At 42.2% G+C, this 27,363-nt stretch overlaps 1 protein-coding gene across 1 annotated transcript in view; it reads right to left on the bottom strand.

Moving 5' to 3' along the window:
* Window positions 1–27,363, bottom strand: part of LOC141445504 (probable E3 ubiquitin-protein ligase HERC2) — a 124,209-nt gene that overhangs the window by 35,098 nt on the left and 61,748 nt on the right. The window contains 26 exon segments of the mRNA XM_074111345.1: window positions 973–1,125; window positions 1,488–1,623; window positions 2,701–2,820; window positions 4,217–4,366; window positions 5,640–5,779; window positions 6,320–6,542; window positions 7,819–7,974; window positions 8,075–8,193; window positions 9,212–9,335; window positions 10,028–10,258; window positions 10,971–11,132; window positions 11,604–11,759; window positions 12,131–12,232; window positions 12,971–13,090; window positions 14,381–14,602; window positions 15,878–16,032; window positions 17,478–17,573; window positions 18,027–18,198; window positions 18,884–18,952; window positions 19,979–20,214; window positions 21,112–21,213; window positions 22,005–22,118; window positions 23,391–23,552; window positions 24,459–24,584; window positions 25,194–25,335; window positions 25,895–26,046. Coding sequence (XP_073967446.1) covers window positions 973–1,125; window positions 1,488–1,623; window positions 2,701–2,820; window positions 4,217–4,366; window positions 5,640–5,779; window positions 6,320–6,542; window positions 7,819–7,974; window positions 8,075–8,193; window positions 9,212–9,335; window positions 10,028–10,258; window positions 10,971–11,132; window positions 11,604–11,759; window positions 12,131–12,232; window positions 12,971–13,090; window positions 14,381–14,602; window positions 15,878–16,032; window positions 17,478–17,573; window positions 18,027–18,198; window positions 18,884–18,952; window positions 19,979–20,214; window positions 21,112–21,213; window positions 22,005–22,118; window positions 23,391–23,552; window positions 24,459–24,584; window positions 25,194–25,335; window positions 25,895–26,046 — 3,840 coding nt within the window.

Here is a 27,363-nt window from a genome sequence, read left to right as displayed (position 1 = left end):
TTACTAGATTTTACCCGCGGCTTCGCACGCGTAATCCATTAGATCTGGCAGTTGCATTGACGTTGCAAATAAGTCAACTGTGACAAATTTCATGACTCTAAACCCAGCGGTTGACATTAAGACATTTTATACCGATCCCGTGGGAATATGTGTTATTCCAGATCTCCAGCTATCTACATACCAAATTTCAGCCAAATCCGTCCAGCCGCTTTAGCGAGAAGGAGTAACAAACATACATACACACACACATACTCACAAACTTTCACATTAGTAATATTAGTAGGATAGTAGGATTGACATGTTTAATACAGGGCCCTTCTGACTGTGAAGCTTTAAATGCGAGGTTCGATTCTACTCGTATAACTGACCTACTTTTATTTTGGAACGTTTTAATTCCAATTAACACGAATTAAGATAATTGACTGAATCTTAAGGTTTCATCGTTATAGTATTTTATGCAACTGTATCGTAATAGGGGTCTACGCCTCGTTTCATAAACCCACACTCGTGTTTTAAGGCCTAATTACGTACAGTTGCATACAATATTTTATCTATATCCATATATTAAATCCTCTATCATGTGTTCAAGAACCATTTAGAATGACCTGCATTAACGAGAACTAGGTAGGTATGTCTGCCCCACGAGCTGCGCCCGCTGCGCGCGCGACGACCTGCTGCTGCACGTCCCTCCTTGCGTTAACTTAAGCCGCATTCACATTATTTATCTGTCGTGTTGTGTTGTGATACTCTCTGTGTCTCTCTCTCTCGCTATAGCTTTAAAGCGACACAACACTAGCCGTGCATCAGATAAATGCAAACGCAACCATATAAAATGTATGAAACCGATACCGTTCTGATGCGTCACGACACAACACGACAGATAACTGTGAATGCGACTTTAGTCCACATCTTCGCTTGCCATCAGACGTGATTGTGTCAAAGGCAAGCCTATTTCAATAAAAAAAAACTTACCGGAGATGTCAGTGTCATCGGGGTACGGGTGCGGACTCTCGACGGTGACGGAGCGCGGCAGTTGCCTCTGCGGGCCGGCGCACGCCTCTTCCAGTTCGCAGACGCATACTTCTATTATCATGTCCGCGACCGCCGGTTTTTGGGCGCAAAGGGCTGCAAGATATAGGTCCGGTAAAGGCTTTATCACACTAGACGCGTTTTGCGTCTTGCAAGAGAGCTTCTATAAGAAACAGAATCATTCCCCAAAGATTAGTTTGTATGTAGGCAGGTAACAAAGCAATGTGAGTTCAAAGAGGCGGGTGCAGTACCTACATTACATTTCCACTTGTAGTGGTTTGTAAACTAAACAACGTGGTTTAAACATCGGGGAGATCAGACATCCAAAGAAGGGCATGGGCCTTTGCACAAAGCCCCTAGCATCAAAAAAATAACAAGTTGAGTTTAGATGATTTGTGGAGGGGGGACCTTAGCTCCCTTAGTCCGCTACTCCAGCAGAGTATCCTAAAGCTACGCACCCATTAACACATCAGTAATGATTTTCACAGCGTTGTTGGCGTCCGGTATGCGGCCCGCCGACGCCAGCTTGAGCAAATCCACGAGCGCCCGCGCATCCGTCTCGCCTAGTTGCATCGTGAAATCGTCGAGCGCCATCTGCAACGTTTCGGTTACGTGAAAGTCGGTAAAATATAAGTTTTACGGTAAGTAGTGAATATATACCACGGCTGGATATACAGAACTAATGATAAGAAGAATATAATAGTACATTACTGCAGAGGCCGGGAAAGAAAGGCTTGCAGGCCGAGTATATATGTATAGATATATAGGATAGGTATACGAGGCTGGCATGTTTTTTCACGCCGAGCCTTGTGAAGTGCTACTCTCAAATGTGCACTGAAATAAATAAAAACTCCTAGAACTCAACGTTTTATTCCTAAGACAACTAAAATTGTACCAGACATAGTAGTGTGTAGATGAAAAACAGGGACGGTATTTCCATGTCAATATTATTCGGCCCGGTAAAGAGCGTCACCTGTCAAAACAATCGAGTCAAAGACACATAAATTCTTTTTTAATGTTTTTTATTCTGGACTATGGAACAACCCGTAACCGACCGGACTGTCGCAATTTGGCGGTAAAGAAAACTCTTTAATTTTTTTTTTTTCTATTAATTAGAAAGCTTATTCCTATCGATAAGAAAAGTTTCAACGTTTCCAAAATTTCTATCCATTTCCCATTGTTAAGAATTTCCTTACAGACTGAGCAGGGAGAATAAGTTGCCATGAAACAAACGCAGGTTGAGCGTTTCAACCGTAAAATGAACAGAGAAATGGCCTGCCGCGTCGAAGCGTCCTGGCCAAGGTGTGACCAACCATCGAGGGTTTCTTGACTAGCGAAATATTTAGTTGGCGTTAGTGTCGTGCGTGAGGTCCGTTTGACGTAACAGCCTTGCTTGTGATTGGCTCATTTAGATACTCGTATTTAACAAGTCACAAACGTGACGCAACTGTCAAAGTTGTCAAACGAACCTCACGGTACTAGCGCCATTTAGGGGCTGTTTCACCACTTATTGATTAATTTTATTCGGTCTATTCGAACAAAACAAACAGAGATGGCATCACATTTATCCGTCAAATAAATTTAATCAATGGATGGTGAAACAGGGGGGTTGATCTGTCAAAGAAACCCACATTGCTTAGTTGGCTATACCAAAATACCACATGTTGTTACCTTGGGCGTATCAGCCTGTTGCACGGTCATTGTGGCGGCAGCGACGGAGACTGCACTCGACGACATCACCGCGGAATGGCGCGACGATACGGAACCACTCAGCGGGCTGCTGGCACCGCTCTATGTTAAAAAGCGTTTAGTAAACGAGTTAGCGTGACCAGTGCAGCAGAGCGCACTATTTAAATCACGTGCAATTGTTTATCTCGTGTAAGTACAGTACGAGTATAGTCACCAGCACCAATATCTGACACAACAAGCGTGCATAAATATCTGATACGGCTCTATTTCTAGGGCCGGAAAGACGTGTCAGATATTTTTGCACGCTCCGCTGTGGCAGATATTAATGCTGGTGACTGTACGATTATCTCCACTTTGACACTCGGCAATTCTACAATGATTGAAATCAAGATTTGGTCATGGCCGCGACAACGTCTAATCCGGCTTTGTGTATATTAGACAAGGCAAAAAGCTTGATAGTAAAAAACAAAACAAATATAGTAATTTGTTGTAATTTATTTGTAATTTACCTTTACGATTTAAACCGAGACATCCCGAGTGTCAAACTGGAAATAATCGTAGTGTAGCAACACTGAAATTTGACAACTGTCTCATGGGTCGAATATCTAGTGTTAGCACAGCCCCTCTCCTAAGCAAAATGATCCTGTGGGAGTGTAGGTCATTTTAGATGGTTACTGAAACAGACAGACGGACCAAAAATTTAGACTTTTCTTATTGGTTGTGCTTTAATTATGTGCTATAATATTTTATTTCACACTTAATTTGGATCTTGTCTACAACTCAAACACAACTCTTTCAAAATTAACTCTTTTTATTTGTATATCAAGCGGTGCACTATTATTTTAGACGCCCTATGCATCAGTAGTATCCCTAGCGCACCGATAATATACACCGTGTTACTTTTGATTTCCGTTAACTTTAAGGGGAAGTCCATAAGCATAACTAATCCGTTTTTAATTCACACAAATTTAGCAAAAAAAAAGTTAAACATTTTTTGATGTCTCTCTTACGTGTCACGTCAACGTCACTTGTCAAGTTTGTTTGACGATCGCATGGCCAAGTGGTTAGAGAACCTGACTACTTAATATGTATTTATCTATATAAGTATGTTTATCCGTTGCCTAGTATCCATAGTATAAGCTTTGCTTAGTTTGAGACTAGGTCAATTGGTGTCAAGTGTCCCATGATATTTATTTTATTTATTTACTATAAAGGAGTTTCCATAAACTGTCACAACTCCCAAAATAAAGTCATACTTTTAATAAGTAACTCAGGAGACGTTACTATGACAACAAGCTACACTAAAAAGTTGATTAACCCTAATATCAATGAACTGTAAATTTTATAAAGTGTAAATTTTTATTTAAATCGAGCGTCCCCCCCCCCCCCCTAAACTAAACTCTAAACTGTTTGGAAAAATATTACTTGATTTTTTGGTAATGGCTACGGAACCCTATCTTGGGCGTGTCCAAAATGCTCTTGGCCGGTTTTTTTTCACCTGCAGTGTGGCGCGGTCAGCGGGCGCCTCGCCACCTCCTGTGCGCGCGTCTGTGTCCGTATCTTCGTCTTCTGCGTCCGCGCAGCCAACCGGCGTGCCGCTCGCGCACGCCTCGTGAGTCCTCAGAGACTCCACCAGAAGGCTGCGAGCCTGGTGGTGTGGTGTGGGGGGGTTATATAAATAACGTGATTAAATAAGTCCATTATTGTTTAATGAAACATTAGCGACCATTGAAAAAGTTTTTATTAAACTTGAAATGTTCGTAAATAAGTAAATAAAAAAAAACACTTCTCATCGTAAAGTTCGTATTTATGCTAGATCTAGGCGACATAGAATGACTTTTTATGCTCTAGTGCATAAAATAAAATCCTCGTCTAAGACCAAGGCATTCAGGTGTAAAAAGCCACAAACAAAGTTGTTTCTACATATATTTTTTAATAATTTTTAATTTTTATAACCTCCTGCGACCCACCCATACAACAAAATATGACATCGAAATTTAAAACTTAAAGTCTCATAGATAAAGTTGGATTTATTTTTTGTAAATTTGAATGATACGGAGAAAATGACACTTTATTCCTTTTTCAAAAGATAATAATATGTTTTATTGCTAAAAATATGTACAGTATTATCAGTTTGAACCCCAAGAGGATAAAACTAAAAATAAACCAAATAAATCAAAATAGATCAATAAAATCACGGGATACCCGTAAAAGTAACAAATTTGGAGTTGAAATAAAAAATACAAAAAAGACTCCAAAAAACCAATCATAATATAATTATATAGTTATGAGTGAACAATAAAATGTACATAGTAAGTGAACAATTCTTTCAACTGTTGCTATTTCATTTCCTCGCCATCGAAGTGAAAAGCAGAGTGTAAAACTCGAGCATTAACCCATTTTTCCATCGACGTGTCTATCCACCCTCGCCGTACCGGCTTGGGTCTCGGGTAAAATGGCTCGTTTTATGCTCTTGTGTGTATCTGATGTACAATCTAATAATATTGTTCGGATACAGATTAAATAGAAATTAGGTACAAATATGTGTATTAAACTAATGCAAGTTAAATCTTGTTTTTTTTTTAATAAAAATGTACTTACTCTAACACCTTAAGTACGCGACGGGACTCAGTCGATTGTAGGAACAGTCGCGAACCGCAATTGTTAAGGCACTTGCTAAGTACTAACCGTAATTTGGCCAAATGATATGCTGGTTTACTAATGATAATATATACTACGATTACTTCTTTTTTTTAATAGCCTATACAGTGTCCCACTGCTGGGCGAAGGCCTCCCCTTTCTCCTTCCACTCGTATGATTACGTATAACCCGGCTAAATTATGAATAGTGGCGAGTGGCTCAACAATCACGGGTCACGATGGTATAGTTAGCGCCGAGATAAACAAGTGCGTGATATGAACCTGAGTGATATGAAATCCTAGAAGTATGAGCGACAGGGAGTGTTGCACCGCCACGGGCGGTTCGAGCGCCAGCGCCGCGGCAGCCAGCGACGGTAGCGGCCCTTGCCGCTCCTCCACCATCGTCTCTTCGGAGTAAAGGCCTAAGAATAAATTGTCTCCATGATGTATGTTCACATTTTAATTTTTATTTCAAAACAAAACTGAGTTTGACCAGTCGATCTTGGGCTACCAAGATGTTAAGATCGATATATTCGCTCATGCTTTAAAAAAAGATCCAGTAAAAGTGTTTTTCTTCAAATAGTGATTTTTTAAATACCAAGCACCTTCAGTCAACAATATGACGCGCCGACGTCTTTTTCGCTCTTATTGCGTATACATAAAGCTTTTTTCTATCGCCTATTGCCCATTCCGCGTCAATAGATGTGGGACGACCCTAAATAGCGGAGAGACGGACATGGTGAAATCATAAGGGGTTCTGAAACTTGAAAAAGGTGGACTGTAAAATAAAAGCAAAATAATATGATTGAAAAGGTAAAATTAATTTACTCTTCGCTCCACTGACAACCAAACGAAACAATACACAAAAAAAGGACTATAACAAAACAGTAAAAGTATAAAAATGCAAGGTGTTTGCTACAGGTTTCGTTAATGCAATATTAACTACGGAGCCCTGTACTGACCTAGCGCAGTGGCGCCCAGCGGGTCCCTCAGCACGGGGAACACGAGGGGCTCCTGTATGTTGACGGCCTCGCGCGCCGGCCGCAGCGACCACGCGGCCGAGTGCGAGGAGCCGGCGGCGGCGCGCTGGACGCCGTCCACGCCGGCCACGAGCGCCGGCCGCCGGTTCACGCAGGTCGTGCCGTTGCCTTGCTGCCCGTGGTCGTTGTCGCCCCACGCCCACACCTGTTACAAAGGTCTCTAGTATAACTTATGTTCGATTCTGGAGCGCCAAAGTTTGCATACTCCTCGCTAGTCATACCGTAATTTTTGTCCGAATCATCGTTTGTCATAATTCTTTTCCCACGGAAATCTTAAATTTTTCTGAGTATTTTAAATGGTCATCCTATAGAAAAGTATAGGTTAGGTTAGGTTTGATTAAATAACAATAGGGATGACGACAGGGTTAAAAATATATCATTATATTTAGTCCGACAGTTAGATTATGGAAAAATATGGGACACGTATTTTTTGGTTTGTCAAATTATTAAAAATCGACAAAGGTATAGTTCATCAAACTTCCGGAGTGGGGGGGGGGGGGCTTGTGACGTCACTATTGGGTAAAAATCGTACCATATAGTGACTTCATTCGAAACTTCTAAGCACTGTATCCTCATAATTTTTTGTTTGTCAAACAAAAGAAAAAATACGCGCACAATATTTTTTAATTATCTAACTGACGAACTAAACAGTTTTTTTAGTCGTCTAGCCTATTCTGAACAATCATTGGATTCAGAGAAAAAAGAGTTATGACAAACGATCATTCTGGCAAACATTACATTCAGACTTTCAATAAGTATGCGAGCCGATATGGATGTTCGATTCGCCATCAGTCCCCCGTAGGTACAGTCGTTGCCGTGCATTGGGTCAATTCCAGGGTGGGCAGTTGGTAGTTTGCGCCGCAGCAGCGTGCCACCAGCACTAGCGCTGCCTATCCTGCTGCCTACTCAGTGCACACCATAGGGTACAGTCAAAGTTGTTAAGTTCGTTACCAAGACGTCAAAAATATCTACTTTTGAAATATAATTGACGCTTTGGCTGTATAGATATTTATGCCATCGACTGTACCACAAAAATCACAAGTACTACAAAATTTTCTGTTCTGTACATATGTGCCCGTTGTAAAGTTTGTGGTACAAGGGCATATACACTCAATATAGTATAAAACTTTTTGGTTTCAAAAATAGTCAATGATCTGATCACTAAATGAGACAGATTCATATTGTTTAGTTTCAGTTCACCAATTTGCGCATTGACACAACTCTAATCTAACTTAATTAATCATCATTTCTCATAAAAATATACTCGTTTCTTTAGATAGTAATTTGCTTGCTAAGATTTGTTGATCAGATCATTTATTATTTTTGTATTCATTCTCGATTATTTTCATTTTTTTTTGGCAAAAGAATTAAGGGTCGCTCTTACCCCAAGTCCGGACCGCACAATCGAAGACTCCACTCACCTGGTTCTCGCTAGTGACGGCCAGACAGTGCAAAGCACCCACTGCCACGTGAATGATGCGCTGTCCGCGCAGCGCCTCCACTATCGTGGGACGGCGAACGTGGATATCGCAGCCGTGCCCAAGACGGAAGTAGTCGCCTTTACCCCACGTCCAGACCTGATGAATTGATTTTTCAAAGCCAAATTTCCCTTTCTTGAATTTATTCAAACCCCAGCGAAGATGCTGGCCAGGTACGGTTACTGTAGTATTAACTCACCTCTCCGTCTCTCGTCAAGGCAAGACTAAACTGAGCACCGCATTCAACCTGCACCACACCTAAAGTGTTCAGCCGCTCGATGTTCATTGGCACGGCGCAACCGTCGCTACCGCCGCGACCTAGAAGAAACAGTAGTCCGAAAGTTTTCAATACAAATTTTATTTAAAGTATAACTACTAGCACATGACATCGAAAAAGCTGATGGTGACATAGTTATTGGGGATGGCAATAATATCAATATACTTACAATAGTTTATTTTATTACAAAAACTTATTCATTTATTGCATTTTCTTACGATTCACACTAAGGCAGCTTCTATGGGCGTGTACACGAAAAACAGGGTCGGTATTTCCATGTCGGTATTATTCGGCCCGGGAGTGTCACTCAACCCTAAAACGATTTAATGCTGTTATCTGTTTAGTTATGTAATCTTTTTCCTTCATGAGTCGCGGTGAACATTTTCGCTTGCTCGCTTCACAATGGGTAAATTCAGTATAATTTAATCGGTAAAGCTGCGCGTTCACCAATACAAGACTAGCGTTACTGACATATTATTTTCAGCACAGCATAAACAACTAGTGATAGAAATTTTAAAAAGTGTAGTTTCAGCCACATTAGTTACTCAAAACTTATAAAACCGTTGCCATCCCCTAAACAAAACAAAAGAAAAACAGAAAGGTTTACTACATCAGCAAATATTTCCGAAAAAAGCAGTGCTTACATAATAATATAACAAATGAAGTGCATTTCGCCATAGGACCGTACTACACCGAGACGACATCAAAGAGAATTTGGAATAGACTATGAGGCTTCTCCATCGGATTAGCAAGGATACTGTCATTCTGATTGCTACATACAACCATGCGACAGTTTTTTATTAGTTAATAACAACTATTACAGCAAAATTGTGTCGTAATCATAACCGTAGGAAGCACTCTTTGCGAGGTATTTCAATATGTAAAAACTGTTTAAAACAGTGGTACTAAGTGGGGTATTTCTGCCACCTGTCCCAAGAGTCAAAATTTGTTTGCAGGTTACTGGTTAAAGTTCAGAATAACCTCTTCGCTTGAACCGAACTCACAACTAGAGCCAATCACGGACGTGTATTACGGGCCTAGAATGGATTGATTTATTACCTAATTTACCAAAATCTCCGTCCCCCCACGAGAAGACCTTGCCGCAGGCTGTGAGCGCGAGCGTTTGCGCGTCGCGCGAGCCGCACGCCACTTGGACCACGCGCACGCTCTGTAGCGCTTCAACCTGTAACAATACGTTACACACATCAAAAAAGTCTTGGGATACTCATTTGATGTTATGTTATGACTCAGTAGTAATATGCCTTTATCGAAATGTTCCAAAGTCTCTAAAGTGCCAACCCAACCTTGAAAAAAGTTAATAACGAATTGTGCATTACAAATTTAATAACTCTAATCTCTTTATTGCTTCAATTGTCATGACAAAGATCTTAAAAAGTGTGTAAAGCTTCAACAACATAATACAGCGGCAGCGTTTCGAAATATTGGCCAACAGCACATTTCAGTTCAAAGTATCCTCATTCTTGCACGACTAAGCTTACACAAACCGCAAATACGTACAGATGTAGTGAACAATGTTTTGCCATGGTATTTTAGCATTAGCTTCAGTAAGCTAGTTGAGAGAGCAAGAAAAACACGAACTTATCCGACAAAATACGCCATGGTATTTTAGCATTAGCTTCAGTAAGCTAGTTCGAGCTGAGAGCAAGAAACTCAACGACGATACGACAAACATCACAATATTTAACACAACATTATTATTCAATAGATCTGCACTTAACCGGTTACCACTTGACATTGCCGCTCTCTCCCATATCCCGGATGTAGCGCAAGCTGTGACAAAAGCGTGCTATATGCGACGACGCGCTCGCCGGCCAACGCCGGCTAAGCCACCCTGCTCCCAATACACTCACTCACCAACTTGGGCGAGAGCTGCGTGGCGTCATCGCCGTGCCCCAAGCGGCCGTACTCCCCCATGCCCCACGTGTACAGGTGGCCGCGCGCCGTCACGCACGCGCTGTGCGCCGAGCCGCAAGCTATCGCGACGACGCGCTCGCCGGCCAACGACTCTATGAGACGGGGCGCGTCGAGCGTCTGCCGGTTGCCGTGGCCGAGTTTGCCGTCCTCGCCTTCGCCCCACGAGTATACCTATGAAATAAATAAAACATAAATAAATACAGCTAATATTTCACTAATATTAAGACCATGGACATTATTATATCACGGGCACTTGACACCGACTGACCTAGTCCCAAAGCATGCAAAGCTTGTGTTATGGGTACTAGGTAACGGATAAACATATTAAGATAGATACATACATACTTAGACATATTAAACACTCGACAAGAAACATTCGCATTTTTCATACAAATATCTTCTCGAACCGGGATAGAACTCGTGACCTCAAGCTTCCTAAACAGGTTCTCTAACCACTGGGCTATGCGCTCGTCTGAAAATAGATTGAAACATGATTTCTCGTGGATTTTATGTTCGAACCATAGCCGTGTGGAGCGATACCGGAAAATTGATTACAATCATCTATATGTAAAACGACTTCATTTGAAAATTATTCGTGTAAGAAAAGTAATAAAATAAGTAATGTATGTTGCGCAATGACATAAAGCGGCTCGTAGACGGGCCATATTTTCACTGCAATTTGTGGCCGGCACTAGCCACCAGCACCATATCTGCATACTGACACAATAAAGCGTTCATAAGATATCTGATACAACTCTATTTCTAAGGCCGATAGGACGTGTCAGATATTTTTGCCCGCTCCCCTGTTACAGATAAACAGTAAAACAGTGTCATTTACTGTGCAAAGGTTCAAACGTAGTCCGTCTTTGACCCGGCGACGTACCTTGCCATCGGCTGTGAGGGCGAGCGCGTGCTTACCGCCCGAGTGGACGGCGACGCGCCGCACGAGCACGTGCGAGAGGTGGGGGTTGGCGCGGGGCGTGGACACGTTGTTGCTGTGCCCGAGACCGAGGCGGCCGTTGGTGCCTTCGCCGCAAACGTATAGCTGAGGAAGTGAGTGTAATTACTTCACAATTCATAGTATTTATTCCTTAACACGTTCGGCTCCGGCAACGACCCACTAAGCTCTTACGCTATGCCTACGCATATCCCACAGCACTCACTTCTATGCAGTCACTATACGTGTCACAGACGCGATACATTCCGGTGTCAGTGACAGAACGTCTGTGACTTTTTAGTTCTTACTCCTATGCCAGTGACACGCATGTCGTGTCAAAATAATTCATACCTCCTAAAAGCTGGCTTAGCGTAAGAGCTTAGCGGAACGCTGCCACTAAGCTCTTACGCTACGCATAGCGCATATCCCACAGCGGTCACAAATACGTGTCACTGGCATAGGAGTAAGAACTAAAAAGTCAGAGATGTTGTGTCACTGGGCCGAACGTGTTAAAGGAATCTCTTCTAGTTAACCCTTTGAACGACCTTATAATATACAGCTACTATTATTATAACTTACTTTTCCATCGTGAGACACTATGAATAGTGTTTTAGAGCCGCCGGCTATGTGCACGGGCTTCAGCGCGCTCAGACTCGGCGAGAACACCGGCACTTTCACTTTGGACCCCTTCACGCCGCCTAACTGGTCCTTGTCGTTCAAACCCCACACGTACACCTGAAGAATAGAAATGTTTTTGAAGTATACCAATTTTCAAGTCCCGTAAGGCATGTGTTATATTTGAAAGGTAATTTCGCACATGAATTTTGAAAAACGCAAGATGCGACACCGTATTTGATTTGAACCCACGATTCTCTGCTTAAGATACCATATGTCACACTACTATACATATAGGCCACCACCGTTTCATGTGCTTTTGTTTAGGTATAATTCGGATAAAATATTTTTTATCGGGAAAACCGTAGGAATAATAATCGGAAAATGTTGCCGAGATCGAGAGCTAAATAAAAAGACGATTCTTGCACGCTCCGTTGTGGCAGGTATTAATGTAAGTATTGTACGATGGCTGGTCAATTTAGCTGATATACCTTAGGGCAGTCGTTGGGTAATACAGGCGGGCTGTTGTCGACTGAAATCGGACCGCCTGGATTTTCTTTTTCCATCCAGTCATCGGCAACAAAGTTCATGGTCTAAAAACAGATGAATGTCAAATTAAAATCTAAAGCTGCGAGGAACTACTTGATGCGATGGCTCAACGTATGAGCCATCGAAACGAGATTCGCTCATAGATTTTGTAGGACAATGGTGAGCTGTGACGTCACTTATTTGTGCACGGTATAGAAAAAAAAAACCAGTAAAAATGTCATAATCCCGGCTTTGTACCGAAACTAGTGTCACCAGACATGCGTATTGATGCACACTTTGGAGTAATTTGTCTAATACGTAATCTAGTTTTCACACCTCTCCTTCAGAAAAGTAACTTTTCCTCCCTGACGAGAGGGAGCAAAGTGCAACTTTTCTGTCCAAGGCTTTTCTAAGTGTTTTATTGCAAATGCCATTTTTTGAAGTTGATATTCTTTAATAATATTTAGATTTTTTTTTCAAGTTTCTTTATGCTCGGTGTGAAAAGTTGTATGAGCCACTCGGGAGCAAAATTATTTTCATCTTGGGCGTTAACACTTGAATCCCTCATTACGCTCAGGATTCTACTATAGAATAATTCTGGATTCAATGTACGCCCTCGCCGTACATACACCATTTTGCTTCCTTGTGACACAAATATAGGGCTAAAATAAAGTTTTCATTATTGTTTAAATGGTGCCAATTTTACAGACACGCTGTCAATCTAGAAGGCTAATATTTTCTTTGTTTTTATCGTGGTCCTACCAACACTTAGCTTTACTATGTCTAGTGGAGCGTTGGATTACCTGAATCATTTCGGTGTACAGAGGGTTTGGTCTGAACCCAGTCAAGTATAATCCATGGACACGGCAGTCCGCGTTCACGTTGCGGTTCTGTTTGATGCTGATCTCTATGCAAGTGTAAGCCTGAAAAAAAAAGTTGGTTAAGAAACTTGCTAGCGTAATATATTTTTGCCTGACCCGTTCCTATAACGGTCATGGTATGATACGGTGTGGCGGGAAGAGACCCTTAAATGTACGAGTAATCAACATACTGTTTCATTCTATGGCGTGCAATGTTGCCTAGCCTGCTGCGGGAGGATGGTATGCTGCTGCAGGCGCAAACTACCAGCTGCCTACTCTGGAACTGCACGCCTATGGTCTAAGAACTAAAGTCACCGACATAGCTGTAAAAATATGCAAGTTGAAGTGTCAATGGGCAGGCCACATCGCTCGAAGGAGAGATAACCGTTGGGGGAAAAAGGTTCTTGAGTGGCGACTGCAAAACGGAAGACGAAGCGTTGGCAGGCCTCCCACTAGGTGGACGGACGAAATTGTGAGAGTTGCGAGTTGTTGTTCATTGTGGCGTTCTAAGGGGGAGGCCTTTGTTCAGCAGTGGCCGTCTTCCGGCTGATGATGATGATGATGATGACGCCTACGGTTGCATTGTTATGCAGGATTTACACTCTCGCCTCGTCTCGGCTCTCGGCCCGCGACTCGTGTGATCGATGGTATATGAATGAGCTTCCTGTTTACACTCGCGGCGAGTTCAGTTGTCTTTGAGTTTACAACCTGCGCAGCACAAGGTTCAAACTCGAATTAAGGGAGAGCGCGAATGTAAACACCAAGCTCGCGTCCGTCGCGAGGCCTTTTGACTCGTGCCCAAAAACCGCTTCGGACGCGAGCGCTGCGAGGGGCGAGGCGAGGCGCGCTTGTCTGGTAACACTCTCACCTCGTGCCTCGCCTCGCACCTCGTCTCGCGACTCGTACGTGAGTGTAATGAGGGCTATCGCGAATGAATTCGCCGCTAGAGGCGCTAGTGTAGCGTGAGGTCTCCGAAATGTCAAATCTCATAGTTTTTGGGAGAGCTACGCGGGTTTATTTATAATAAGAAATTTTTTGTGAATATTTTGCATAACCTGAAATTAATTATGGTAATTATGCGTTACGGGGCAATGAATATCTGTGTTTTGAGACATTTTTGTCTTTCGGAAACCTCCTCCATTTTTTCCGAACAAAACGGGACTAAGCAACACTGTGGTTGCTGGATATTTTTATGGTACGGCTTTAAGGTGTATTAAATATGATTTTAATGTAAACTTTGTTTTAACGCCCGTAATAACAGACTTTGAAAGCCACACTTAAAAACCTCACGCAACAGTGCGCCATCTAGTGAGACAAAAAACGATAGCCCTCATTAAGTAAATGCGGCATTACCTGTTTGCAGTCAGCCAGTAGCTGTATCTGCTGCAGTTGCGGCATGGGGCGGTCGCGGGGCGCGGGCGCGCACGGCACGGCCGCCAGCGGCGCCAGCGCGGCGTCCTCGAAGCTGCAGCCGGCGCGCACGGCCAGCGCGGCCGGCGCGTGGCTGCCCACCGGCACGCCGAGCCCTAGGCGCCGCACGATCACGCCGGCGCGCATCTCTATGCGGATCCAGTGCTATGGACAGTGTAAGGGTTGCGTGGTCAAACCAGATAAGTCAAAATAATTAACTGTTGAATGTCCATCTATCTACATACCATATGTTATCAAAATCCGTCCTGCCGCTTTAGCGTGAAGAAGTAACAATCATACTCGCACCCAAACTTTGCATTTATTATATTAGTACGATAAGGTTATTCGGATGCAGAAATATTCAATGGGAAGACTAGTCATAATATTTTCAAAGAAAAATGAAATTTAAGGCGTTTTAGGACGAAACTAAGCTACTTGACGGCCGACTTACAGCGGGAAGGAGATGGTTCGAGGGGCCTCTTATCTACCCACAGAGTCTTGCTTCAGCTCTTTGCTGGCCAGCCAGTAGAGGAGCATACCTCCCGCTAAACTCTGCGGAATGCTTGGGTGTCTTGTTTGTTTATCCCCACAGTGCTTTGGGCTGCCTCTGCTGGCGGCGCGCATTTGTGGCGCGAACTAGCGCTGCCTACCGAGGAATTGACCCAATGTACGCCACTGCCCCAGTTTTTAGGGTTCCGTACCCAAAGGGCGCCAACGGGACCCTGTTACTGAGACTCCGCTGTTTGTCTGTTCGTTCGTCTGTCACAGGGCTCTATCTCTTAAGCCGTAATAGGTAGACACTTGAAATTTTCACACATGATGACTGTATTTCTCCTCTCGCTGTTGCCGCTATAACAACAAATACTAAAAAAAGAATAAAACAAATATTTGAGGGGGGCTCCCATACAACAAACGGGACCTTTTTTTGCCGTTTTTTGTTCGATATTAATACCGACATGTATGTTCACAATTATCTGCAATCAGTGCTGGACACGACTATAAGCGGATTTGTTGAGTGTGTTTGTCGAGTCGAGGATGCTCCCCAGCGGGAGCAGTCACACATTTGTGAATCTGACGTTCAGTTTTTATATGTCGTGTCGTTTCAGTCGTTTGCAATAGGTGATGTTTGAAAGCTGATTTGCCAGATTGTTCGGGTGATTTTCCAACCGACTTTTATAATTCTCCGCCAGGAGGCTTATTTCCTTCTTAACCGTATTCATCCCCATTGCCTCGTGGATCTCTGCGTTGGTGACGAACCATGGTACGTTCGCAATGTTTCGGAGTATGCCATTTTGCAGGCGTTGCATGATATTTATATTAAACTTGATTTTTTGTGCCGTTTTTTGCTAATGTCTAACGTTGTATAGATAATGGCACGGAACACTTCGTGCGCGAGTGCGACTCGCACTTGGCCGGTTTTTATGATGGCTGACTACGAACCTGTCCGGTGCCGCTGGAGCTGTGCCAGTAGGTGTGCGGCTGCGAGTCCAGCAGGCGGCGCGCGCCGGCGCCCGGCCGCGAGGAGGACACGCGCAGCACGCGGATGGCGCCGCGCCAGTTGACAGTGGCGCCGCCGGCGCTCTCGCCCCACTCCGCTGATAACAAACGGTAAAATATAGAGACGCTGGAGAACCAATGCCTCCCTCCTGACTTATAGACAGAGAACGGTATTTTCATGTCATTTTTCTACCTATCATAGTGACTTCTCAGTTATCGACTCTACCTAAATGTTGTCGATAGATTGTCGTAACGATATCATGTTATGTAGAGCGTTGTTTTTCCGCATAAAAATGGATACTTGACTGTAAAAGAAGTAGGTAGTTTAAAACCGGAAAATATGAAAAAAAAAACTGTACTGAAATTATTTTATGTGTTATCCATTAATTGTTCATTGCATATGTCTATTTCACATTTTCAACTGCTCGAAAGTCAATTGGAAGAAATCGCTCTTCAAGTTAAGGCCGCCTATTGTTTGCCTCTATTTCTAATATTCTTTAGTAACTATGTTGTGTATCGATATAATAATATGTACGTACATCGGAAGTCGATAAGTGAGACGTCACTATTACAGGTCAAAAAATGCCATGAAAATTCCGCTCTCTGCTTATAGATCTTTGACATGGAGTTGGGAACCTTTGCACCCCCTATCCGACTGATAGATATGTGGCTAGGGTGCGCTGTTCTTATTTCACGTCAAAGAAGTATAGTATTAAGTTGTATATTCGAGATTTATCAGTTAGGCGTTGTTGGATGTTGGTTCTTCGTCGTCAATAGTAAGATTTTTTTTTAGAACACTCGAAACATAGTTTATATGCTTTTTAGCGTCTTTCGAGCGTCGTCGTTGTGCCAGCGTCCGCGCAGCGTCGACGCGACGTCGAATCTGCGAAGACGACGCCCGCGCTGGCCGTCTGCCGAACGACGGGCTTACGCAGCGCTGGCGTCGTGTCGCGCGAATCAGTGTACTTGTTAGCAAAAAATCATTGCGCTGACGCCGCGTACCCGAGGTGTCGACGTCGTGTCGACGCTGCGCGGACGCTGGCACAACGACGACGCTCAAAAGACGCTAGTGTAGGGGTCTCTTAAATGCGCTCTAAAAACTAACAATAATTGCGTTCAAATCAGACTTAAATAGTTACGAAGGATTATAATACTCGTATGACCATCTGACGAACATTTTATGAGTCGTCAAAACAAGATTAATCTCCCATAGATTATGACGTCAATTATTTGCTAACACAATTGACAATCACAATCAGAGGGCCTACTCCGAAGTTCAAAAATCGAAGTTCGTATCGTACCGTCCCTCTCGCTCTCGTATTAAATAGTATAAGTGTCAGAAGGACCGAACGATACGAACTTCGATTTTCGTATTAGCCCTACTGATTTTCAGGGCTAAAATGAAGTTTTTTTAACAGTCTCGCCTTGGAATTGTTGGTTTATGGTGCCATCTACCTTATTACCGCATCATAGGTATTTCTTGAAGGAGAGCTTAAATTTGAGCGAAATAATAATCAAAAGAAGATACTAAAAAAATACTAACACTGATCAGTGACTAGTTCCATTTCGCTGACTTGGCCCGTCCATCCCGGCTGCTGGGGGAAGTCCACGGTCAAATCGCGTCCGGTTTGAGAAATGCCTAAAACAAAAGCAGCCTAATTGATTTCAGCTTAAAAGAGTCCTAAGGCCTATTAGGGGGTGTTTAAAGAGGTACTTAACTAAGGGATCCTACATGCTTGTAAAAACCTAGTTATTTGGGGATAATGAATGCCTTTGTTTCTATAAGATTTTATTTAATGTGCTATAGTTATATTATATATATATACCCAGGATTTATTTATATTAATAAATAAAAACAACTAGATAATACTAATAACTAACTTAATTATATTTATACAGCGATGCAAGTGATATAAAAGGTTACTGTTTAACTTCCTCGCGATCGAAGTGAAAAGCTTGTATAAGTGTTTCATAAAACTCATAATTATTACCCTTGACTTCGGCTCGGGCAGATATAAACCACTCGGCTAAAATGGCGCGTTATATGCACCCGTTGTACTCTACTATTATGTCGAAACAGCGTCGCACTGACCTATGACGGTGCCGACGCTGGTGTGGTCGACGCAGCCCCACTTGTACCGCGGCTGCGTGACGGCGGCGCGCACGCGCACGCGGTCGCCGGGCGCGAACGGCGCGCCGCCGGACACAACTTCCGCGCTAACGGCGCGCACGCCCGCCACGCGCCCCAGACCCCGCCACTCCACCTGACAATCACACAATTTGGTACCAGAGGCTGTATTGCCTAACGTTTCTGGCGCTCGCGATCGCAATCAAATGACAGTTTTTGTATGCGAAATCTGTCATTTGATTGCGATCGCGAGTGTCAGAAACGTTAGGAAATGCGGCCTCTGGTTGGTATCTGGGTCAATCAATTATTTGGTGTACCTTTTTGCCACGGTAACGTCTCCTGAGTTACTTATTAAAAGTATGATTTTATAGGGTACTAATCCGCTAACAGTTAGGAGTTGTGACAGTTTTAAGGCGATTTCTTTATGTCACGGCTCATCTCCTAAGTATGCTAATAGAATAGCATTGCAAAAAAATCTAAGAAAGTGTATAACTGATGTATTTTGTGCTACAGGACAAAATAAAAGTTGATCGACTCATCTATCAGTTCTATCACCTTATTTAACATGAAATCAAGATTAAGGTTCGGAGATGACGGCAGAATGCAGAGTCTACAGTATGGTGACACAGAAACTCTTTTATAGTGATAATTTATTTGAAGTTCTTAGTCTCTAAACATTGTGTTATTTATTAGTATATTAATATTAGTGTAATTATCTCGTGATCGTCTCGATAGTCTCGATAGATAGTCTGTGTCTTCTTCATCTTAATAGGAAGCTAAAGCGAACCTGAAGGTTTGAGATACTCGCAGAAACAACTTACATGCAAGAATACGTTTTGCTTGATGTCTCGCTCAACTTTTTGCACTTGGCCGACGTCCCCCAATGCTACCTGTAAGATATAATAATGTACTAATTATTTCAAAATCGAGATTAAACCTACTTTAGCAGTACTTTACAGTGTAAGTACGTCCATCGAACGTGTGGATCCTACAAATGCGAAAGTCTTTCACTTTAAAACGGTTGGACAAAGTAGAATGAAATTTGGCAGATATAACAAATGCCTACTTTTTATAGATCGGAATGTAAGCATGTACAATTCGAAAAGCTCAACCGCTGAAGTTTACAGACATAATTTTACATGGGTGTTTTATTATGATGAACTTTAGTTAAAATCCTGGTATTTTATTTCAACTGTCAAACCTAATGGTTCACGAGCAAACACCGGATTGACGGGTGCAAATCTGTACTGACGTTTAATAGTGCGAGGACATATTAAACTAATTTTATAAGTTGGTATCGATAAGAATGACGTACAACCGTTGTGTAATTTTAAGAATTTTAATTAAGAAGAAAATGACATACACAAAATAAACTTTTTGGGGAATTAACTTCTTTCATATTTTATATAATTTTCATGATATACGATCAACATTTTCAGACTTTAATCTTCGTCGCCTGGGCAACAATATCCAACCAACTAAATGACCTTTCTAGGTCAACTATAGTAATTGGAGCAAATTCAAACAATTTATAGTGTTGATGAATTTCTTTTGTACGACTCAGTTCTATTTTTTTCCGGATATCAAATCATTTAATGTTTTTAAAGTTGAAATGCCGACGTTTTTCTCTAACACTATATGAAGTTTATTGTGAATAATTTTACCCTGAGGATTCCAGCGTAATCATGATATATATGTTAAAAGAACAGTACTTATGGACAATATGACGTTAGTATTCAAACTTAGCCATTAGTTATGTATAATAATGATGGTTAAAAATTGCTTTTTATCGATGTCGATAAACTTAGTCGATTTTTAATTAATCACTAGCAGTTGTACATTTTTGCCCCCCTCAATCCGGTGATTGTTCACGAGCGACGCCGTGGGTAAAAGACTCAAGACAAAGGAATACTTACAGCTTCAAAAGCCTTACAGCATCGCACGGTCATACCGGGCGTGATGACGTCAGACAAGTACTGCGCGTACTCGTCCTCTGAAGCGAAGCAGCTCCGCCACCGGTACGGCGCCTGTTTCTTGTCCGCTTTGGACTTGTCTCTCTGCCCGAACACGTGGTCCTCCATGCCCTTCGCAGAAAGTTCCAGAAGGTACGCCACTAGCGCCTCCACCGGCGGTATAGGGTTGCCGGATCCAGCTGGTGTTACGAATTTATAATGCGGTGTGACAATCGAATGCCGGTTTATTGACAGGCGAAATATCGAGAGATCCGTTTGACGTTATAGTCTTGCTTGCGATGAACTTATTCATTTTCTTAAAAAATGACCGTAATAGTTGACATTATTCTTCACATATCAGAAAGGGAAGTGCACTATTATATATATTATGGTCAGCGAAAACTAAAAAGTTAAAAAAGATTGCAGGCTCGCTAGCTCGACAATAATGTCGCATGCAAATTCCATTATTGTCGACTCGCAAACATTTTAAAAAGTTAAAAGGGCCATGGAGATGTTGGCACAAATCGTATACAGCCAACTCAAATGACCGGTATGAGTTATTTTGTTAGAATTCCGGACTCTTTTCATTCGGTCTGAAACAGCTTATGGTTTTCGGTGGAAAAATACACCTGCAGTTTTTTTTAAAGAAAAAAGGCGGGAGAGCATAAATATTTTACTGGAATAAAATTAAATGTCATAATATACTTTAAGGAAAAGTTTATTCTAATCTAGTTTTTTTCCTTCACCACTTTTGAGAAAAGCTTTATATTAGTCTCGGCTGGAATAGCAATTGCTGAGTATGAGTCGCAAGCTCGTCCGTTTAACTAATACGAAGCTAGCCCTCAGTCTTCAACTTCGGGCTTCTAATAGACTTTCGTTCGTAATTCCTTATTTACCGCCCTTAAGACACAATGTACTATTTTTATGCGGTTGACAGACGCTTTCATACATTGGTCGTAACTCAAAGTGTACAAGTCAACGCACGCAAAAAGAGCTCTGGGTGGCTAGTGGAGGGGATACGTTTGCGCATCTGTCAACTAACAAGCCAATGGCGTGACGGCCGCGCGCGCGCTCCTACGCAGTTAATTTTTCCTAACCCAAGTGGTGTATGGCTGCGAATACAGCGTGCCTGTTAAAACCCATCTCTACGGCTTGCTTGCACTGCGACGATTGACTCCAGCAGCCGAGGTCCTTGTGAGCTGCACGAAAAAAGAAATAATCATAGCCTTCGTGATTTTCACTCAGTCAAAATACCACAAACGCTAACACACACGAGTAATATTTACCTCGACATTTCGGTTACATTACAGTGGCCGTGGTCACGAGAAGACTGAAGTGTGACCACTGGATTGAGCTTCACAATCCCAAAATTCTCTCCACGGAACGTCATTTCTACTCAAAAATGGTACGTGAAGCAGTTGAAATAAAAAAACATAAAAATTTCAACCGGGACGATGAATCCTGTTATAGTATTTAGTATTTATTTATTTGGCAAAAACATAAAATACATAAGGCCTTATTCTAATAAGTCTTACAATATTATGCACCCTGGTAGGGTATAGCCACATTTATAATAATGTTATCTAATCTTCTATTAGGCAACTAAAAAGTAAGACATCCTACGTACTTGCATTAAAGCACTTGTACTTGCATAAATAAGTGTCGGCGTCGGGATGAATGTTCTGAGGGACGATCGGACGTTGTTAGTGTTGTGTGTCGGTGTGATGGGGTGACAAATAAAAATGACCAAGTGCGGGTAGTTCGTGATACGAGTGCCGGTACTATTTGTGATCAAGTGCGGGTAGTTCGAAGGACTCGCGCTGCTAGGCAGACTTTGTGTCCCCCACACTTCAGTCTACTCGTGACCACGTCGAGGTAAATATTACTCGTGTGTGTTAGCGTGATAAGTAAGTCCCGTTTGTGGTATTTTGACTATAATCAAGGCCCATGTTATAGTACAAATTAGCTGTATTTTGTTTGTGATACATACTTATGCCTAGTGAATTCTTGCTGGTCGAAGGACCGTTGTTCGAACCTTGCATGGTATTGCTTTTTTGCATCACGGGAATGTTATCCGGAGGAGTATCGTGGTCTCGCTCATCACCTATAAATATAATTGGAACCTTATATACAGGGTGTTAAAAAATTCTGTATTATAATTTAATCCTACTATAGCCCAACAAGTTGGTGCACGACCGTTCCTAGGAATGAGACCCGGTGGCAGGGGCGAGGCAGCACATCATGTCAGCGCGTGATTACACACGTAGATAAATTTGCCGAAGATATATCTAAAGATAAGTAGTAACTATTTATGAGACCTAGAAGTTAGAACACAAAATAAGTGCTTAATTTAAAGTTTCTTCCTCAGGAGAAGGAAATAGAAAGACGGTTAAAACTGTTGTTACGTTATAAAAGTGTACAACTGTGAAGTTTTTCGCTGTATGTGACGCTTTCCGCGAAATTATCTATCAATTCTTTTTTCGGGATCATGATTTTTTGTGGTGATTTAAAAAAATACGCTGGTGCCCTGTATTTCCATTAATTAAGGAACTTCAACAATGTATTTATTGTGGTCTGCAAAAAACCAGTCGCTTCAGACACGATTTTAACCAAATTAATATCATTGACACATTCGGATGAAGAACTGTAATTTCTGCGTAATTGAAAATATTTGTACACATTATACAGAACCTCCTTTGTCTGTCGATTCATCTCCGGATTATAATCTCATGTGCATCGAACGTTTCGTGACATAGCCTCTGTAGACCGTGTAGCCGCATCAACTGCGCGGCCGCGACTGAACGCGAGCGCCGTGCATTGCGCGCGGTTTTACTCCCCGCTACCCTCACGTCCCCGCTGACGTCTATAGTACCTCGCCCCCGCCACCGCGTCTCATTCCTAGGGAGGATCGCGCACGAGGTTGTCGGACTATATAATATGATACAAGTGGTAAAACACTAAAATTCGAAAAAAAAATATTAAGTTTTGTATGGAAGTTCAGTCACAAGAAAAGTTTATGTCCATACAATATTTAAAAAATAAGTAGCCCTAATAATGGTTTAAATTATAGAACAGGATTTTTCTACTATATCTACATCTGAAAGTAACTATAGCTAATGTTATTTACTAGTATTTCTAGCTTTTACCCGCTTTTACGCGTGATCCACAGAATCTGGCAGTTGAAATGATATTCCGATATTTTAATAAATTACGAAACATTATTTTGCGGAGTCCATATTATCAATGAACTGGAAACACCTTTGCTCACTCGCGACTTTATGATACACCTTGCCTACCTTACCTTATGATGACCTTATTCTTTGCATAAATTGCTATAAGGTCACGCGTGAGCAAAGTTTGTAGTTCTTGCAGTTACCATGCACATGCGCGGCGAGCTGTTGCACTATAGTCAGTGCGGCTGCAGCCAGTTCACGCGGCGTGTGGGACGCGGCCAGCGGACTGGGACGCATCGCCAGCGCGAGCAGACGACGGAAGAGTGTGCCTTCTGTGCCGCTACTCTGTGCGTCAGGGGTAGCAGCTGGGGAAAAGGTTGTAGAATCATTTAGCCACACCAAACGAAACCCCATAGCGGAGCTTATTTATTAACATGGTTTAATTTGCCGGTCAACTTTGGACTGTTCAATAAAACATTAAATTTAAAAAATCAAAAAACCCGACTGCCAAAACTAAAAGGAAGAAAATAAGCCTAGTGGTCTAGAACTCTGTTAAGCAGCTAATTTAAAGTTCAACAGTCGGGACCCATTACTAAGAGTTTTTGAGCGTCGATTTAAACGGGTCCTGACTGTTGAACTTTAAATTAGCTGCTTAACAGAGTTCTAGACCACTAGGCTTATTTTCTTCCTTTTAGTTTTGGCAGTCGGGTTTTTTGATTTTTTTAATTTTATGTTTTATTTTACACTTTTTTGATATTTATGTGATAACGGTAGATTAAAAGTATTGTAACCCATAGTATGTGCGAAAACTGCCATTACATTGCGCAATCTTGTGATCGCGAGGGTCAGAAACGTTACGCAATAGAACCTCTGTGTCATAACAATGATAAAATATACATGGGTAAATAGAAACGGTATGTTTTAATTTAAAAATTCTCATTATTATTTAATGGTTTACACGATACATTAAAAAAACTTCACTCAAACTTTAGTAATGAAAATTATAAATTAACAATTAGATTTCGTGTTTCCGTCTCTGTTTATCTTGTAGGAATAATAAAGGCAGTATCATAAATATCACTACCACAAAATAAACAATAACTTGCCCGAGAGTGGTGGCACAGGCCTTAAGCAAGTTAAGGCCACGTAAGCACAATGCGGCTAACCGCTCGGTTTTAGCACGCCGTCTCTTTCTCAAGACACTTTGAAGATGGACGGCGCGGTAAAACCGCTCGGTTAGCCGCATAGTGCATACGAGGCCTATGACTCACCAGAGTTGTCAGGCGGCTGCATAAGTACTTTCCTCAGCCGCGTCCGTGTAGTGAGAAGGCCGCGCACCGCGCACAGTGTCAGTAGCTCTATCTGCTGCTTTCTAAGCCCGTATACGTCTAGTTCGGCTGCAAGCAAAACCAAGGGCATAAGAATAAATACTACTAAGGTTCAAGGTCCGGCTACACACTCAATCATATTTGCGCAAATTCCATTTTGCACAAGCAAGCATGTGCGTTAGGACGGCAAAACGGTATAACGGCTTGTGGAAGCCTAATGTTTTTTGCGCCAATTTTTGCACAAGCCGTTTGCGAATGCAAGTCGCTGCGTGTAGCCGGGCCTTAACTCACTTCATGAGTGCATATTAAGCTTAATCCCATCAAAATATAAATGTAAATTGAGAGCCAGGTTCAATACTAAGAGTATGCGTGGTTATTGCCTTCACCGACAAAAGAATTGAGATCCTTAGAGGTGCCAAGTGTTCACTTGGGATGTAATGCAAGTTCAAGACTTAACTTGGCTAGTTTACAAGTACGTAGCCCTCTCTAAATGACCCAGTGTTAAAAAACGGTAAAACCGAATTATTTTTTGTATTGCTCGCAGGACTGATGGCCGATGGGGTCAGAAGGTTCTCGAATGGCGTCCGCGGAGACGAGCTGGGAGAGCCTTGGGGGAGGCCTATGTCCAGCAGTGGACGTCTTTCAGCATGATGATTGTAAGTCGATGATGCTTGTAACCTGGCAGGTGGTGTGGATGCAGCGGCATAGCCTGCGGGCCGGCGCCCAGGAGCGCCGCGCACGCGCGCAGACCGCTCTCGCCGCCACCTAGCGGGTGGATCAGACGCTCGCTCTCTATACTCTGGATGCCGCTCAGCTCAGTCTTTAAAAAAAATCCGCGAGTTAAAAATATTTGATCAAAAACATATTTTAATTTTATCGAACGCAGACTTCAGAACTGGGACGATCGCAGGCTTGTATAAATGATGATTCTGGAGACGTGACCGCATCGTACACAACTTGGTATACGTGTAAAAGTAGTTTACCACCGAATTTGAACGTTCACATATTTTTGTTAATAAGCGTTACTATTTTACTAGCTGTTGCCTGCGGCGTCACCCCCGTTCCAGTTTTTTTGCACAAACCCTGTCCTGGAAACAGTCCTGGATTTGTCAATAGGCCGTATAGGCCGCGGCCTAGGGGCGGCAGATGAGAAAATTATTTTAGAAAGTTACATAGGGCGGCGGATATAAAGTGGCCTACACTCCTAAAAAACATAAATCCGCCACTGCCTGGAAATTCAGTGTCGTCGTTCGGAAGTTTGTTTGTTTGTTTATACTCTTTATTGTACAAAAAGGAAAAACAAATAGGTTACAGAAAAACAAGTGAAGTGTTGCGGAAGTTTTGCGTGTACATACATTTCGGCGATTCATTGTACTCACCCTCACGTAAGAGTTGTCCTCATGCACCAGAGTGACTTTGGCCCGGGGTGAGATCTGAGTGACGATAGCGTTACGCGGCGGCGCGCCCGCCGCCACGCGCTGCCCGAGGCGGACCCGCCATTCCACGCCGCCCGCTACTCCTAGTGCACCCGCTGTGGATCACAACGGAAACAACTAACAAACCAACGGAATAGTGACCCACTCTACCCTTTTGTAGAAAAAGTCATAATGACATCGCATTGCTCGACAAAGCAGTTAATTACGACACAGTGAGAACGTACGGGGGGTCGGGGATCAAATGGTTCAACTGTATTTATTATTATGTAGTGAATGTTTTATAGTTAGTGAGACAAGTTTTTCCATGTCAAAGTCTTTATGATATAAGATTGATTTTTGCTCAGCCTGTGTAAAAACTTTTCCACTACATCTATACCATCGTATTTTGTCGGAAAAGTTCAATTTTATCTTTCTTTGTCAATCAGCATCAATTTAAAAAAAGAATAGTTAAAAACATAAAAGTATTCAGCCACATGCCTCGTCAAATTAAGTAAAAAAATATAGAACTAACACATTGATACATTCGCAACAAGCCTACATATTATTATTATCTGTAAACTTCAGTAAGCTAGTTGAGAAAATAAGCTAAAGACGTACTTTTCCGACAAAATACAATGGGAAAACATTATTCCATAGATGTGTATGTAGATTTATATTGGAATTCAACACATCGCACACTTGATGATTTGATTGCCATGAGAAGTAGCGAGGAGAGACGGCAAAGGCGTAATATAGTTGTTTAGTTAAATATTTACACTGTTATAGTTTTGTACTGTTGTTTAGTGATTGATTTTAGTTGTCGGCTTCACTATTTCTTAAGTGGTATTGCACGTAAAATGGTTTCAACGGAAGACCAGCGTCAGCTGCAAGGCCGGTACCATGCTGAGTTGAGGTCATTTCTCTTTTAAAAAAAACCTTAAATGTCAGTAATAAATGTTGTTTTTATCTTTCTTAGTGCGGTTTCGTTACTCGTCATGCTGTACGTCATCACGTGGCAGTGGAACAGTAACTCGATTACCACCAGATTGCCTAAATTTATAGTAATCAGTGATCAGGTTGCCTAAATTTAGAGTAATCAGTGATCAGGTTGTTTATACTAGCTGCGATGTGATGCATCCGATGACATTCACATGCTTCCCTCACTCTCCAGAGTGCAAAATGTATCTTCCACGCTAGTATGGTACTTATGTATTTTATGATTTACTTGTCCGCGTGGAATTCGGTCATCGCGCAGAGTTCCCTCGGAAACTGTGCATTTTTCCGGGATAAAAAGTAGCCTATGTCACTTTGTGGCCCATAAACTATCTCTGTGCCAAAAATCACGTAGATCCCTAGCTCCGATTCGACGTGCAAGACGGACAAACATACAAACACACACACTTTCGCATTTATAACATTAGTATGGATACTTG

The sequence above is a fragment of the Choristoneura fumiferana genome, chromosome Z, assembly GCF_025370935.1.
Source record: "Choristoneura fumiferana chromosome Z, NRCan_CFum_1, whole genome shotgun sequence".
Classification (NCBI taxonomy): Eukaryota; Metazoa; Arthropoda; class Insecta; order Lepidoptera; family Tortricidae; genus Choristoneura; species Choristoneura fumiferana.
Note: the sequence above shows the minus strand (reverse complement) of the source record. Positions and strands in the feature narration are given on the sequence as shown.